This window comes from Sorghum bicolor, chromosome 6 (genome assembly GCF_000003195.3).
Source record: "Sorghum bicolor cultivar BTx623 chromosome 6, Sorghum_bicolor_NCBIv3, whole genome shotgun sequence".
Lineage (NCBI taxonomy): Eukaryota > Viridiplantae > Streptophyta > Magnoliopsida > Poales > Poaceae > Sorghum > Sorghum bicolor.
The window spans coordinates 58,940,228-58,955,819 of record NC_012875.2 but is presented as its reverse complement, the minus strand read 5'-3'; the positions used below and the strand labels follow the sequence as shown (position 1 = coordinate 58,955,819).

Genomic DNA, 15,592 nt, shown 5'->3' with positions numbered 1-15,592 from the left:
CTTGTGTGACTGGTGGCTAAAATCACATCGATTTCGTGAGAAATTTGAGTGTATTTCTCGAGTGATATGATTGCTTAAATTACATGTTTTATATGGTTAGAGTAGTTTTTGTTTCTATCTCATGGTCTAAAGTTTAGCAGTTGCTAAACTCTAGTGAATTAATATTTCCTTAAAGTTGGCTAAATTTTAAAAAGCATTTTGAGGGACATCCCCATCTTTAGTGGTGATACGAGTTAGACTGACGCTTTTGCTTTGTCGCGTGGATTAGCATTTTCCGCGTAAGACTGGGATGGGCCGATATGGGCTTATTTTGTGGTCCACTTCGGGCGCTGCATGCAACGCGGACGATTAGTGCCCACTCAGTCGAACGGTCGACGCGCGGCTGCGAACGGCCCAGGGCTGGCCCGGCCCGCGGTAGACCACAAGCCAGGCGCATAGCTCTGTTTCAACCTCACAGCGTCGTCCTCTGCTTCGCAAGCGCCCGAGCCGCGCGCCGCCGCCTCCCCCAGCCTCCGGGCACACCGGAGCACGCCAGCCAGTCACACCCCGACACAGCGGCACCGGAGGAACCCCTCCTTCTTGGTGGTAGCCGCCGTGGCCTCCCTCCCCTCATCCTTCCGGTGTTGGATTGAGGGTGGAGCGGAGATCCGCCACGGCTTGGATTGATCTCTGGTTGGTAAGGAACCCTAGCTTGCTTGGGTGGATTCTTCTGAGCGCGAATTCGATTCAGCGATGTGTTTCAAATGCTCTTTCCCATCGAATCGAAATATTCCCTTGTCAGCATCAGTTAGTAGGGGATTTTGCTGCTGCGCAGTGCAGCGCTTATCTAATCCATCCGTCGATGCTTTGATTAGGCCCTTCCTCCTACGCACGATCGAGCCCAGTCAAGTCGACGCCATAGAGAACTTGGGATTCTAAGGTGCTGGTGCAGCTTCTTCTCGCAGGAGTTTAACCTCCATGCCCCTCGCTAAGCCCACCCCTGTGATCCCGCCGTGACGCATCATCCTCAGGAGAAACGCCATGATGTCAAGGTCAGATCTTCAGCTGTTATTATCCTATAGAGTTTACTACGTTCTATGAGTTTGTTACATTATATATTTCTATATGCTAGTTATTGTGATGCCCTGGTGCTGTTTGCCCAATGCTGAAGTGTAAATTTCTCCCCTGTGACTTCCAGGTTTGCCCACTTAGGGAAGAGCAGAAAAATTGCTCAAGCCCTTTTGGTCTCCTCAAAACCCAACACTGCTTCTGGCCAAAACATTACCTCAAGCTTTGCATTCGGTTTGGGTTATTCCAGCAGGGCCTTTTTGCATGGGAGGGTTTATAATGGTCCAAGCACCTCCTACATGCTGGGAAGAGCAAATGAGAGCTTACACTGGAGCACTGGTGTGAGGAAGTTCTCAATTCTTTCATCCTGTAGCCAGAATGCATTTCAGAGTCAACTTGCTTGGAAGCGACTTGTGGCCATGGGTTCTCGTGCACCAAAAGCATCTCCATTTTTGAGTAGGGTTGCTTGTGCCATTGGCTTGGCTGTGAGTAGGTCTAATGTAGCTCCTTACCTCGTCGCTTTCATTGCGGGAGAGGTAATGCTAGCTCAGAAGACATCTGCAGATGGCGAATACTACCCAATACGTGAGCGAGCTCAGGATGGCCGTATTTATGTTACCTCTCTAATATATTCGGCAGTAGAGCTGGTTATTATAATCTTCAGATCAATATATTTGGCATTGCTGTTCACTCCGAGTATACTGATGGCCCCATTTGCAGAGACTCTTGGCAGTAAGTATAGGAAAACATGGCTTCGGCTTGTCCATCGTACTTTGGAGCTTGCAGGTCCTGCGTTTATCAAATGGGGCCAATGGGCTGCAACACGCCCTGATCTGTTTCCAAGTGACCTTTGTACTGAATTGTCAAAGCTGCACACAAAAGCACCAGCTCACAGCTTTAAGTATACCAAGAAAACTGTTGAGAAAGCTTTTGGTCGTAAGCTATCAGACATTTTTGAGAATTTTGAAGAGAACCCTGTTGCATCTGGAAGTGTTGCTCAAGTGCATCGGGCTGTTTTACGATTCCGGTATCCTAATCAGCAGACAAAGCGTGTAACAGTTGCAGTAAAAGTAAGACATCCTGGTGTAGGAGACTCGATAAGAAGGGATTTCAATATCATCAATGCCGTAGCAAAAATTTCTAGATACATCCCCACGCTGAATTGGTTGCGCTTAGATGAGAGTGTACAACAGTTTGCTGTCTTCATGATGTCTCAAGTTGACCTTGCACGGGAAGCTGCTCACCTGAGCCGGTTTATCTACAACTTCCGAAGGTGGAAGGATGTATCTTTCCCAAGACCTCTTTATCCACTTGTTCATCCTGCTGTTTTGGTCGAGACTTACGAGCATGGGGAGAGTGTTTCACACTATGTTGATGACCTTGAGGGGCATGATCGAATTAAAAGTGCTCTGGCCCATATTGGCACTCATGCGCTCTTGAAAATGCTACTGGTAATGTATTTTTAGACATCGTAGCATCCTCATTCAGTATATATGATTACCTAATTTGAACAACTGAAGGAATTAGTACCATGCAAAATCTGGATTATATGTTGTAAAGATCGAAGAGACTTCAATATTTTATTTATGCATCAAAATGACACTTTTTGCTGCTTTGTTCTGGAAAATAATTGCTATAAGAGGTTACTAATTCTGGATTCAAGATTGTGAGCCCACGATAAAATTTCTGAAGCAAACATATCGATTGCAGGCTTTGCAGCATAGTTATTCATAGGTATATTTTTACTTTTTTAGAGCTTGTATTCACAGCTAACATTTTTGGTCATTTTGTGTCCTTTTACAGGTTGATAATTTCGTCCATGCAGATATGCACCCAGGAAATATTTTAGTCCGTGTTGTACAACCAAAGAACTCAAATAACACCCTTATAAAGTCAAGGCCACATGTAGTCTTCCTGGATGTAGGAATGACTGCTGAACTTTCAAGTAATGACCGTGTGAATTTACTCGAGTTCTTCAAGGCTGTTGCTCGCCGAGATGGTCGTACAGCTGCAGAAAGTACTCTAAAGTTGTCAAAACAACAGAATTGCCCAAATCCAAGTGCTTTTATTGAGGTAATTTATCGCTTCCTTACAACTAGTCTTTTCGTTGGTGATAGAAGTTTGGATTTTATTGGCGAAGATTCTCTCTCCTTTTCCATGATAAAGCAGGCTATACTACTGTAATAGGTGGCCTGTAGCATTTACCTTCAATTTCACAAAATGTATCTGCACAATATAGATTACCAGCAGAAACTGGAGATGACAATTTTTCTTTGAATTTATAGGTTGCTACGACTTGTTTTAGCCTTTTAGGGTTAGGAGAGTGCCAATTTGGTGCTTCCTCTGTTTTGTTACGTATGTTTATTTTCTTGGATAGTACTGTTGTTCTCAATGTAACTCCAATTGTTTCCACACTCAAACTTTTTAATTGATGCTATGAAAGAGGTTCAGCAGTCAGAGTATGGACGAACACTTGGTCCAATCTCATTAGCTGTATTTTATATTTGCCTATTTGTTGTCTCCTTGATCTGTAATCTGTTCCTGCAATGGGAACGATCTCATTGCAAAAGAGGGAGTATTATCAGAGCTGGTGTCACAAAGCCTAGGTTCTAGGAAAATAATAATAATAATAAACTCGAAGCTGATTCATTGATTTCTAGCACAGTGGACATGTGGTAGTCTCTGATGCATGCACATTCGGTCTGGTATGTGGCCTTCCGCCACAGAAGTTTTATTCTCCCCGACTCCCCGTAAAGTTTGTCAGTAAAATATCATATTTGGATGGACAATAAAAAGTGACACCCTAGATGCACTATAATGCGCTAGAACTCAATGTTAGATACTCCTTTGTATTTTTGTGCAATCTGATCACTGACCAGTAACTCTTCACTTTTGATGACAATGGGAATTGCAAATGATAATTGTGTTAATTTATTTTTAGGAGTGCAATTTTTGAGAATTCTTTACTTAATTTATGCTACAGGAAGTGGAACGATCATTCTCTTTTTGGGGCACTGCTGAAGGTGATGTTGTCCACCCAGCTGAGTGTATGCACCAGCTGCTTGAGCAAGTTCGACGTCACAAAGTGAATATCGATGGCAATGTTTGTACTGTCATGGTGACTACATTAGTTCTTGAGGTAACTTACATGACTTACTTTTTCTTCACTGAACTTTACTCTCAGATTATTCTTTTTGATTTAGAGATCTTAAAACCAACTTAGCCATGTTTGTGTTGTTATAAACCGTGCATTATTTTTGCAATTTTGACTTACACATCTTGCTTCTCCTGTAGTTCTTTTGTTTGTCTAATTTCCAGCAAAGATGATGTGTTCATTTGCAAGCAGATAGGATTCCACAATGTGGCTATGCAAACTGCTTTACGTAATTGTCTATTTGTGTATTACACCTTTGTCTCTTTGATTGCAAGAATACCTCTCCTAGGCATTCCTTTTCCATTTGTGTTTCTTCAATTCTTTTCACTTTTATTACAGGGCTGGCAACGCAAGTTGGACCCAGATTATAATGTTATGAAGACACTACAAACCTTACTTTTCAAGGAAGACTGGGCAAAGTCTCTTCAATACACGATCCAAGGGCTCATGGCGCCTTAGGGTCTGTGCTGCAATCCTCTCAAAAGTTTTGATCTGGTTTGTGTTCGGCTGGAGGATCCTCTGCTCTCACCATCACGTTTCTTTTCTTCTCTACTTTATTTGCTCTTAGATTATACAGTTCTTTGTACTCGTCCTGGCCTTGTGCTGCTAAAGCAGCCTTGATGATAAAGTAATAATAACAGCAAATTTTCAGAAGCTACCAGAGTACTATGCTGTAGAGTGCATTGCTTCTCATATGTTCTCGATGGGCCAAAGGATTAGGTCCTTTTTCCCCCTCCCAACACTTTTGACAATAGCTCTTAGATGATGTAGCAAAAGGTGTTTTGTTCTGATGATCTTTTTTTGTAACTGGAGAGATTGTATAAGTGAACAAGAGAGTTGCTTATGTACACACAGATACTTGAAGAAACCTACTTCTCAACTGACAATTCCCAGGATTAACGTCCATAAAGAGGCTCCCAATTTTTCTTGTTTTACATGTATTAGCATCGCAGAATGCCTGAAGTTTGAATGAGTTTGCTGGTAGGGACTTCGTTTACAGTCAGCTTTGCATTTGAGTTGACATGTCAGCTCTGCATTTGAGTTGACATGCTATCCTGTTGTATAGACCAAGTGCCTGATTTGCTGGTAGGGAACTATATTGGATTTCGTTTACAGTCATTTTCTAATTTGAGTTGACATTTTATCCTGTTACCAAGGACCAAGTGCCTGGCTTGCTGGTACGGAATAAACTTATGGATATCATTTACTATGGAGTGCTCCAGCTAGCTGGTGGGGATCATTTTAAATCCTTATTACTTGCTGCTTTTGAACAACATTGTGGTTGTTGTTTTATGTTTATTATTATAGATCATAAACTTGGAACCACATTGTGGTTGCTCTTTTATGTTTACTATTATTATTATTATAGGTCATAAACTGAAACATCTTGTAACATGAAGCGTGCACTCGTCAATGCTCTGCCCTTCACAGTGACGCTTCTGCTTCGCGTGTGCCTATTCAAGTATGGATATCTGTTGCTGATTCACAGTGACCCCTGCACTGCACTGCTAGCGGCTGCACGAGGTGACAGAGACAACAACTCTAGCTAGATGGTCCCACTAGCCTCCGTATTTTTAGACCCGGTGCCTGGGTCAACTAACGAGCAGATAGAGAATGCAGCACATTCGTGATTCCTCAGGTCGGGGCTGGATGGAACCGTGACACACCACCTGCACCGCTTCAGCGTCAAGCAAGCAATCATGCTGGTGCGTGCGTCCCTGCCTGTGCCTGATCGACACACGAACACGAGCACGGAACGCCCTGCGACCACTCGCTCGCTCCCAGCTGCCTCCCTGGCTGGCCGCCTTGACCAAGTTGTAGCACGCACGTCCGTGGCAAATAAAGCTGGCCAGCGCAGACGCAGTGCACGCATGTCAACCCCACACCCGTCCCCTTCGGAATCATGGCGAGGCAATACTACAGCAGCAGCCAGCAGGCCACACCATCCGTGTGTGATCCCTAGGAGCCGGAACATGCCACAAGTTCCCTGTAGCTTTCCGGTTTCCGTCGCTGGGCAAGCACCAGGCGTTCCAGTTTGCATCATCATCATCATCATCATCATGGCATGGGGATCGATTAATTTGCAGCTAGCTGCAGACGAGGAGAGAGCAGCAGCAAATCCGGGCAGGGATAGGGTGGGTGTAGTCAAAAGCCGAGGAGGAGGGGGACACAGATCCGGGCGCAGGTGGCATGTCGCCGTGCCCGTGTGCGTGTGTGCACGGGCGAGAGAGTAGCTGGGGAGCCGTCGCCCCGTCGCCCGCCCTCGCTCGCTATCCGTCGGTTGGTCGCCCGGGGCGGGCTGCCGGCCCCCACCACGTGCTCGTGCTGCTAGGTCGGCAGGTCAGTCCCGCGCGCGTCGCCAGCCGCCTGCCCGCCCGCCGCGCGTCCAGCTCCAGCGAAATACACGTACCGTGTACGCGCGCGACGCGGACCAGCGCCGGCCGGCGTCTTGGCGTTGCCGTTGCACCTGCCGGCCTGCGTGGACGCTTCGTACGGAGTTTTTTTTTTTTTTGCAGTGCAGGCGTACACGTTTTGGATGGGTAAAGCTAGGTTGGGAGTCTAGCGAGAGTGGTTTGCACTTTGCATTGACATGCTGGGGACGGCCGGCCCCGGCCTGACCTGATCAATCATGGACGCGTCACCTCGCCCCCGGCCGTGTACTTGAAAAGGGAAAAGGACCAGCCTAGCTTGGGCTGGGTTGGGTTGAAAAGAGGGCTCTATCTGCTAGCTGCTGCTCGAGATCCATCCACAGCACGCACGCACGCACGCACGAGTGCACGGACGACGTCACCACCCAAGTCTGTTGGAAAACGCATGGCCTCGATCGCCTCACCCGCCCGGGTCTCTCCTACTCCTACCTGACGGATGATGGAGTTGGAGAGGGATAGAGAGATGGCGTCGTGCATGGCGGTGCTCTCTGTGCAACCACAACGTCTCAACCACCACCACCACGCATGGAAATGGAATCGCGGCCCGGCACCGGATGGTGCGAGGTGCGGCGGTGCATGTGTGTACCACCGTACCACTGTGTGCCGTGCCGGCGTACAGTAATATGGGACTACTATATATGAGTCTATGACCACCTACCTCTGCGTCCGGTCTGGTCCGATCCGTCGGCCGCCGGAAGGACCGGTCGGCCGGCCGGCTACTACAGCCTGCAGCTACAGGTGCAACCAGTGGATTGCATGGCACACCTACGCATATTCGAATTCGAATCTTAATTAGACCAGAAATATAAAAATAAATATGATATCGATGATATTCGTCTATATCCGATCCATTTTTATTCCTAGCCACGCGTCTCGTCTCATCGCGCGCCGCAGAGGCCTGCGTGCTGGAACGAACGAGACGACGGATCGGACATCACCGGGCCGGCCGGCGCCGTGCAGTCCAGCAAGTGCGCGGCACTGTGGACAGGCCAGAGAGGCCGGCGCATCGCATTGCACGGCCGCGCATGACGTACGGCCGGTAGGGGTCGTCGGGGAGTCGTAGGGTAGGGGTGTGCGTGCGCCGTACGTACACGACGGCACCCACCACCGTGCGGTGCCTAGCTAGGATCGGAGTACCAATTATTGTGCCGGCGTGCGCCCGCACCGGCCGATACGGAAAAACAAGTATCCTACTGGCGCATGCATGAGTACAGGAGGGATGGGGTCGTAGTTGTAGTCGTAGGGCACCGGGAGTCGGGAGAGGATGATGTGCATCGATGCGATGCGATGGCGATGATGATGATGACAGCGGCCTACTAGTGCGCGGCGCCGGCTCCCCCTCGCTCGCGCGCGCGACAGGAGTGTGCCCGCAGTGGTGGTTGGTGCCGTGTCGCGCGGGAGGTGTGTCAGCCACATGCATGCCGCGCGCGGACCGCGGGGGACGCGCGCCCGGCCGCGCTGCTGGGACCGCCCGCCCGCCGTGCTGTGTGCCGCGCCGTTAGCCGCGTCGCCGTCTGGGAAAACGATCGCGCGCATGCACCTTGCCAATGCCAGCGCCGTGCGCTCCGAGTGTCGCAGGCCCGCCCCTCGCTCTCCGCCCAGATTATATTGCTTGCTCTGCTCGAGCTCGACTGCTTCATCCCTCGCGGCTCCGCGCGGAAATGAAACTGAGAAACCTTAATTACCGCGTCGTCCCCGGCCCCAGCAACACTCTGCGCGATCGATCTAATACACTCGACTGATGATTGGACCCGCAGTAATACGTGTCGATCTGTTGGCACTTGGCATCGGAACTACACCCAATTTTATTTTATTTTTATAAAATGTTAGTATAAATAATATGGTACAGTATATACTATAAGAACGTATCTTGTGCAACCAGCTTCGTGTGCAACCTAGCCAATTAGCCAAAACTACAAAGCCACCTACTCCTACATACATTTGTTCTCAACTGCCTCACCCCTTGAGTTGGGCTGGCCCAGAGCCAACCTACTATATATCTAGTTGGGATTATTGTTAGCTATCGAGTATCGATTACATTTTTTAGTAGTGCTTTCGGTCATTCAGATCGTTTACCATTTTCATGATAATTAAAACGCTACTCCTAATTAAACTCGCACGATCAGCTCCACTATAACCATGCATGGTTTGCGTTCGCGGCGGTTGCAGATCGAGCGACGTCACACACACCAATGCGCTGCATGATGCACAGAGAGACGTGCACCGGCATGTGTAGCAAAAGCTCATGGATGCTGCAACACCGATCAATTCGTGCCATTATGTTTGTGCCAACTTATTAGCAAGCATAATTAATGACAAGCACTATTGACCTAATTAGAGAGGACCCTAGCTTTTTGCTAGCTAGATGGAGTATACTCCCTCCATACCCAGATTAATAGACGTTTAGGACAGGATTGTGGTAACCAAGAAGTGATTAATTATGGGGTAGTTTTCCTGCTTTGCCCCTGTTAAATAAAATTCGCGTGATACTAGGACAGATGCATTCTGTAGCTCAGTTGGTTGGCTTCTCGTGGGCCGAGGCAACTGGTCGCGAGTTCGAGTCTTGTTCTCTTGTTTTTTGCATGGCCGTGGAAGTAGTATTTGCATAGCACTGTTCTCGCGCGCGCTGGTTGGACGTTGAAACTGCATGGCTCGCGCGCTGGTTTTTCGCTTGAGCGCCTACCTGGCTGCATGCGCGAGTTGCATGGCGCTCTGCATGGCCCAATTTGTTTACATCGCGCGCGTTACTGACTTGTTTAGCGCGGTTTTTTCGCTGGCGCCGGTGTATTTAACCTGCCTTGCTTCTTCATTCCGTTACTTGCCTCTTCGTCTCCGTAGTCCTCTCCTTAACTTGCTCTCCTCTTTCCATATAATGCAATGGCTTATCAATTTGATTTAAACGTCCAGTTAGAAGATGATGATGATGGAAATCTCCCATTTGATTTGAACGATCCAGTTATGGAGGATCACGGTAATGTTTGTTTCCATTTTTTTTGCATCATCCCTTGCACGTTTTATCACTCACTTTCTTTTTTTTACACAGGGATAGATTTAAACCTGCCACTAGATGAGTTTGGCGCAGTTGATTTTGATTACGTACAAAATCTGCCCGGTAATAGTTTTTCCACTTGCTATAACCTGCCGTCCTATTACTATGCAGTTTTTTTCTATGTCATGCTATGCCAATGCCGTACCTACTCCATTTGCTACTTTTTTTCTCCATTTGCTATGGCAATGCGCGATACTTATCACTATGAATACATTTGTTTGGACAGAACCATATGTTGAGGCTCCATTTGCTCCCGTTCAACCTCACCAGCCGCCACCTGACTACTCTGATCATGTTAGAAAACAAGTTTTCCAAGCATTGTTGATGAGAAGTAAAAATGGCAAACTAGGCAAGCAAGACACAACAATTGTTGGTGCTCAATTTGGAGTAAAGATTCGTTCAGTCCAACGCATATGGAAGCAAGGTAAAACCCAGCTTGCTCAAAATATTCCGGTCGAGGTTACTAGTCTAAAGAAAGGTAGATGTGGCCGTAAAGCAAACCCTTTGGATTTGGAACGGTTGCGCAACATTCCTCTCAAACAAAGAATGACTATAGAAGATGTGTCTAGTAGACTTAGTATTAGCAAATCTATGATACAAAGGTACTTGAAAAAGGGTTTTCTTAGGCGCCACTCTAGTAGCATAAAACCTTACCTCACTGATGCAAACAAGAAGACTAGGTTGAAGTGGTGCATTGACATGATTGATCAAGGTTTGCTAGATGATCCAAAGTTTAAGGATTTTTTTGACTTTGTGTTTATTGATGAGAAGTGGTTCTATCTTTCTCAAAAGTCCGAGAAATACTACTTGCTGCCCGAGGAAGATGAACCACATCGCACATGCAAGAATAAGAATTACATCCCTAGAATCATGTTCTTGTGTGTTTGTGCTCGTCCAAGATTTAGAGATGGAGAATGTGTGTTTGATGGCAAAATTGGTTGTTTCCCACTTGTCACCATTGAACGAGCTATTAGACGTAGTGGCAATCGTCTTCGTGGAGAAGAAGTAGTGAAGCCAATTCAATCTATCACAAGGGATGTTATTAGAGATTTCATGATGAATAAAGTGTTGCCTGCAATTAGAGCAAAGTGGCCAAGAGAAGATTTGCACAAGCCGATTTTCATACAACAAGATAATGCTCCTTCTCATTTAAAAGTGGATGATCCTCAATTTTGTGCGGTTGCTAAGCAAGACGGGTTTGACATTAGGCTTATATGTCAACCACCAAATTCTCCAGATTTTAACATTTTAGATTTGGGGTTTTTTCGAGCTATTCAAGCAATACAATACAAGAAAGATGCAAAGACATTGAAAGAATTAATTCCAACAGTCCGACAGGTACATTATCATCCATTCCAAAGTTTCAATACAACAAAGTTTGCTTCAAAAATCTAATTTCTTGATCACTGTTTTTTTGTAGGCATTTTTGGAGTACTCTCCATGGAAGGCAAACAAGATTTTTGTAACACTACAAACTGTTTTGAAGGAAGCAATGAAGGCTAAAGGTTGCAACAAGTTTAAAATTCCTCACATGAACAAAGAAAGACTAGAAAGGGAAGATATGCTGCCACTGCAAATCCCTTGTGAAGCTTCATTGCTAGCCGAAGCACTTGCTACTCTTCCTGAAACATAATAGAAGATGCAAATTAGAAGATGAATGTATCTTAGGGTATGCAGTGAAAAAACTATGTGATGCATGTACCTTACTGGTTTTAGCTTGCTGTTTTTTGATGTGTTCTTCCAACTTCTTCCTAACTTCATCAGTCACATAGATTCTATCACCATCCATCACTAGTTTATCCACATCAGGGATGTAGAACTCACAATCAAATTTGTCCATTAGATGGAAAAACCTCACCGGCAGATCATAGTCTTCATGAAGAAGTCCACAACGAGCACATCTGCGAGCATTCCGCCGTGCTTGGAAGCATGCTTCGCCGAAAACGCCGCCGGCATGGAACGTGCCGCAGCGAGGGCAGTGGACCACGACGTCGTCGTCTGGCGCGTCCTCAACGGAATCCGGCACAACGTCGACGGACGTGGACACCACGTCTTCGACGGACTCGGTCACCACGTCGTCAACGGACTCGACGGAGTCCAGCAACTCCTCGACAGAGTCCGGCGCCTCCTCGACGGAGTCCGGCACCACCTCGACGGAGTCCGGCGGCTGCATGCTGTCCAGCGCGACGGAGTCCGGCACCTCAAGGACGGAGTCCAGATCAGCCTCGACGGAGTCCAGCGGCTCCATGTTGTGCCGGGCGAGAGTGCGGCGAGCGTGCTGTGCTGTGCCAGGCGAGAGTGCAGCGAGCAAGAGCGTGCGTGTTATGTTGTGCCGACGCTAAACGGACGGGGTGCGAACCGAGGAGACGCGCGTGATAACTGCTGACGGGCAGCGCGGAAGATGGAAAGGCAAGCGACGGCTGCGACAGGCTAGCGCATGCAGGGGCATTCAAGCGACGGCTGCGACGCGCATGCAAACAGGCTAGCGTATGCAGGGGCATTCACGTCCCAAACAACTTCCGTGCGCTGTGGACGTCAAGCTTTGTGAAATCTCAGATCCTGGCTAAAACGTCTATTAATCTGGGTATGGAGGGAGTATATGTATGCCGGCCGCCAGCCTTATATATCGTAGCACAATTGACTGGTGAACAGATTGCATGCTTTTGTTTATGATCCTGAAGCCGTTAGCAGTAGATTATTAGTTAGAAGGTTCCAAGAAGCAGGAATAAAAGGATGGTTTGCGAGAGTACACTAGTCACACTTGTTTGTTCACATCTCATGCACTGTTCTCACTGATTTGGTCCCCTAAAGGGGCCTTAGTGCACATGCATGCACACACCGTGCAAATAATAAAGCAGTGTAGACGTTTGATCAATCGACGAGAACTTGGAAAAATAAAGCCAAGGAGAGGGGGCAAGAGGGCAATATATGTTTTTATTTAGTCCTTTTCGGCTAGTTAGTCTCAATACCATGAGACACATGGATGGACGTTTGATGTTTCGATTATTTGTCCATTTGAAAGTAAAAGGGTAATCAAACGCCCATAACAACATGCATGGACTTTTTGCCAAGGTAGCTAGTTAATTATTCATTGAGGGCAATCATGATGAAACGCTCATGTTACATATACCATATATATATATATATATATATAGCATGGATGTTACACCTGATCATCAGTAGCTTTGCGGCTTTGCCAACGTGTATTTATTAATATAAAACCGCGTGATGCTGCCACGCATGTACGTAGCATGCCTTACAAGACACTTCACCCCTTTCATGAAAGGATCGCGACCAGCTAGCATCATATATAGGTAATCTAGCTAGCAAGACACCACTTTCCTGAATATTATACGTTGCACATGCATGTATCTCTCACTTTTTTATTAAACTAATAAATATGTTCTCATATTATTATAACAGAACGTACAACTTGTACAATTTTATCTTAATATATGTCTTTGAATTAAACTGAATACAACCAATCAAAATTTATCTCTAATTTACCACATACTCCCTCCATACCCAGATTAATAGACGTTTTAGCCAGGATCTGAGATTTCACAAAGCTTGACGTCCACAGCGCACGGAAGTTGTTTGGGACGTGAATGCCCCTGCATACGCTAGCCTGTTTGCATGCGCGTCGCAGCCGTCGCTTGAATGCCCCTGCATGCGCTAGCCTGTCGCAGCCGTCGCTTGCCTTTCCATCTTCCGCGCTGCCCGTCAGCAGTTATCACGCGCGTCTCCTCGGTTCGCACCCCGTCCGTTTAGCGTCGGCACAACATAACACGCACGCTCTTGCTCGCTGCACTCTCGCCTGGCACAGCACAGCACGCTCGCCGCACTCTCGCCCGGCACAACATGGAGCCGCTGGACTCCGTCGAGGCTGATCTGGACTCCGTCCTTGAGGTGCCGGACTCCGTCGCGCTGGACAGCATGCAGCCGCCGGACTCCGTCGAGGTGGTGCCGGACTCCGTCGAGGAGGCGCCGGACTCTGTCGAGGAGTTGCTGGACTCCGTCGAGTCCGTTGACGACGTGGTGACCGAGTCCGTCGAAGACGTGGTGTCCACGTCCGTCGACGTTGTGCCGGATTCCGTTGAGGACGCGCCAGACGACGACGTCGTGGTCCACTGCCCTCGCTGCGGCACGTTCCATGCCGGCGGCGTTTTCGGCGAAGCATGCTTCCAAGCACGGCGGAATGCTCGCAGATGTGCTCGTTGTGGACTTCTTCATGAAGACTATGATCTGCCGGTGAGGTTTTTCCATCTAATGGACAAATTTGATTGTGAGTTCTACATCCCTGATGTGGATAAACTAGTGATGGATGGTGATAGAATCTATGTGACTGATGAAGTTAGGAAGAAGTTGGAAGAACACATCAAAAAACAGCAAGCTAAAACCAGTAAGGTACATGCATCACATAGTTTTTTCACTGCATACCCTAAGATACATTCATCTTCTAATTTGCATCTTCTATTATGTTTCAGGAAGAGTAGCAAGTGCTTCGGCTAGCAATGAAGCTTCACAAGGGATTTGCAGTGGCAGCATATCTTCCCTTTCTAGTCTTTCTTTGTTCATGTGAGGAATTTTAAACTTGTTGCAACCTTTAGCCTTCATTGCTTCCTTCAAAACAGTTTGTAGTGTTACAAAAATCTTGTTTGCCTTCCATGGAGAGTACTCCAAAAATGCCTACAAAAAAACAGTGATCAAGAAATTAGATTTTTGAAGCAAACTTTGTTGTATTGAAACTTTGGAATGGATGATAATGTACCTGTCGGACTGTTGGAATTAATTCTTTCAATGTCTTTGCATCTTTCTTGTATTGTATTGCTTGAATAGCTCGAAAAAACCCCAAATCTAAAATGTTAAAATCTGGAGAATTTGGTGGTTGACATATAAGCCTAATGTCAAACCCGTCTTGCTTAGCAACCGCACAAAATTGAGGATCATCCACTTTTAAATGAGAAGGAGCATTATCTTGTTGTATGAAAATCGGCTTGTGCAAATCTTCTCTTGGCCACTTTGCTCTAATTGCAGGCAACACTTTATTCATCATGAAATCTCTAATAACATCCCTTGTGATAGATTGAATTGGCTTCACTACTTCTTCTCCACGAAGACGATTGCCACTACGTCTAATAGCTCGTTCAATGGTGACAAGTGGGAAACAACCAATTTTGCCATCAAACACACATTCTCCATCTCTAAATCTTGGACGAGCACAAACACACAAGAACATGATTCTAGGGATGTAATTCTTATTCTTGCATGTGCGATGTGGTTCATCTTCCTCGGGCAGCAAGTAGTATTTCTCGGACTTTTGAGAAAGATAGAACCACTTCTCATCAATAAACACAAAGTCAAAAAAATCCTTAAACTTTGGATCATCTAGCAAACCTTGATCAATCATGTCAATGCACCACTTCAACCTAGTCTTCTTGTTTGCATCAGTGAGGTAAGGTTTTATGCTACTAGAGTGGCGCCTAAGAAAACCCTTTTTCAAGTACCTTTGTATCATAGATTTGCTAATACTAAGTCTACTAGACACATCTTCTATAGTCATTCTTTGTTTGAGAGGAATGTTGCGCAACCGTTCCAAATCCAAAGGGTTTGCTTTACGGCCACATCTACCTTTCTTTAGACTAGTAACCTCGACCGGAATATTTTGAGCAAGCTGGGTTTTACCTTGCTTCCATATGCGTTGGACTGAACGAATCTTTACTCCAAATTGAGCACCAACAATTGTTGTGTCTTGCTTGCCTAGTTTGCCATTTTTACTTCTCATCAACAATGCTTGGAAAACTTGTTTTCTAACATGATCAGAGTAGTCAGGTGGCGGCTGGTGAGGTTGAACGGGAGCAAATGGAGCCTCAACATATGGTTCTGTCCAAACAAATGTATTCATAGTGATAA

At 46.5% G+C, this 15,592-nt stretch overlaps 3 protein-coding genes across 4 annotated transcripts; 2 read left to right on the top strand and 1 right to left on the bottom strand.

Annotated features, from left to right (window-relative positions):
* On the top strand, window positions 446-5,353 carry LOC8070268 (probable serine/threonine-protein kinase abkC). 2 transcript variants are annotated; one of them, XM_021462509.1, is made up of 6 exons: window positions 446-672; window positions 855-1,031; window positions 1,178-2,498; window positions 2,851-3,120; window positions 4,031-4,186; window positions 4,541-5,353. In XM_021462509.1, exons 2-6 carry the CDS (start codon window positions 1,021-1,023, stop codon window positions 4,658-4,660), a joined length of 1,878 nt encoding a protein of 625 aa, XP_021318184.1. In that variant the 5' UTR covers window positions 446-672; window positions 855-1,020; the 3' UTR covers window positions 4,661-5,353. The 2 variants fall into 2 exon arrangements, with proteins under 2 accessions (XP_021318184.1, XP_002448689.1); XM_002448644.2 differs by having other exon boundaries at window positions 446-676.
* Window positions 11,003-11,930, bottom strand: LOC8082535. The gene is made up of 2 exons (XM_002447220.2): window positions 11,382-11,930; window positions 11,003-11,301 (listed from the first exon to the last, which is right to left on the bottom strand). Exons 1-2 carry the CDS (start codon window positions 11,925-11,927, stop codon window positions 11,293-11,295), a joined length of 555 nt encoding a protein of 184 aa, XP_002447265.2. The 5' UTR covers window positions 11,928-11,930; the 3' UTR covers window positions 11,003-11,292.
* LOC110436115 lies at window positions 13,538-14,465 on the top strand. Its single transcript, XM_021462340.1, has 2 exons — window positions 13,538-14,086; window positions 14,167-14,465. The coding sequence occupies exons 1-2, from the start codon at window positions 13,541-13,543 to the stop codon at window positions 14,173-14,175; spliced, it is 555 nt and encodes a 184-aa protein (XP_021318015.1). The 5' UTR covers window positions 13,538-13,540; the 3' UTR covers window positions 14,176-14,465.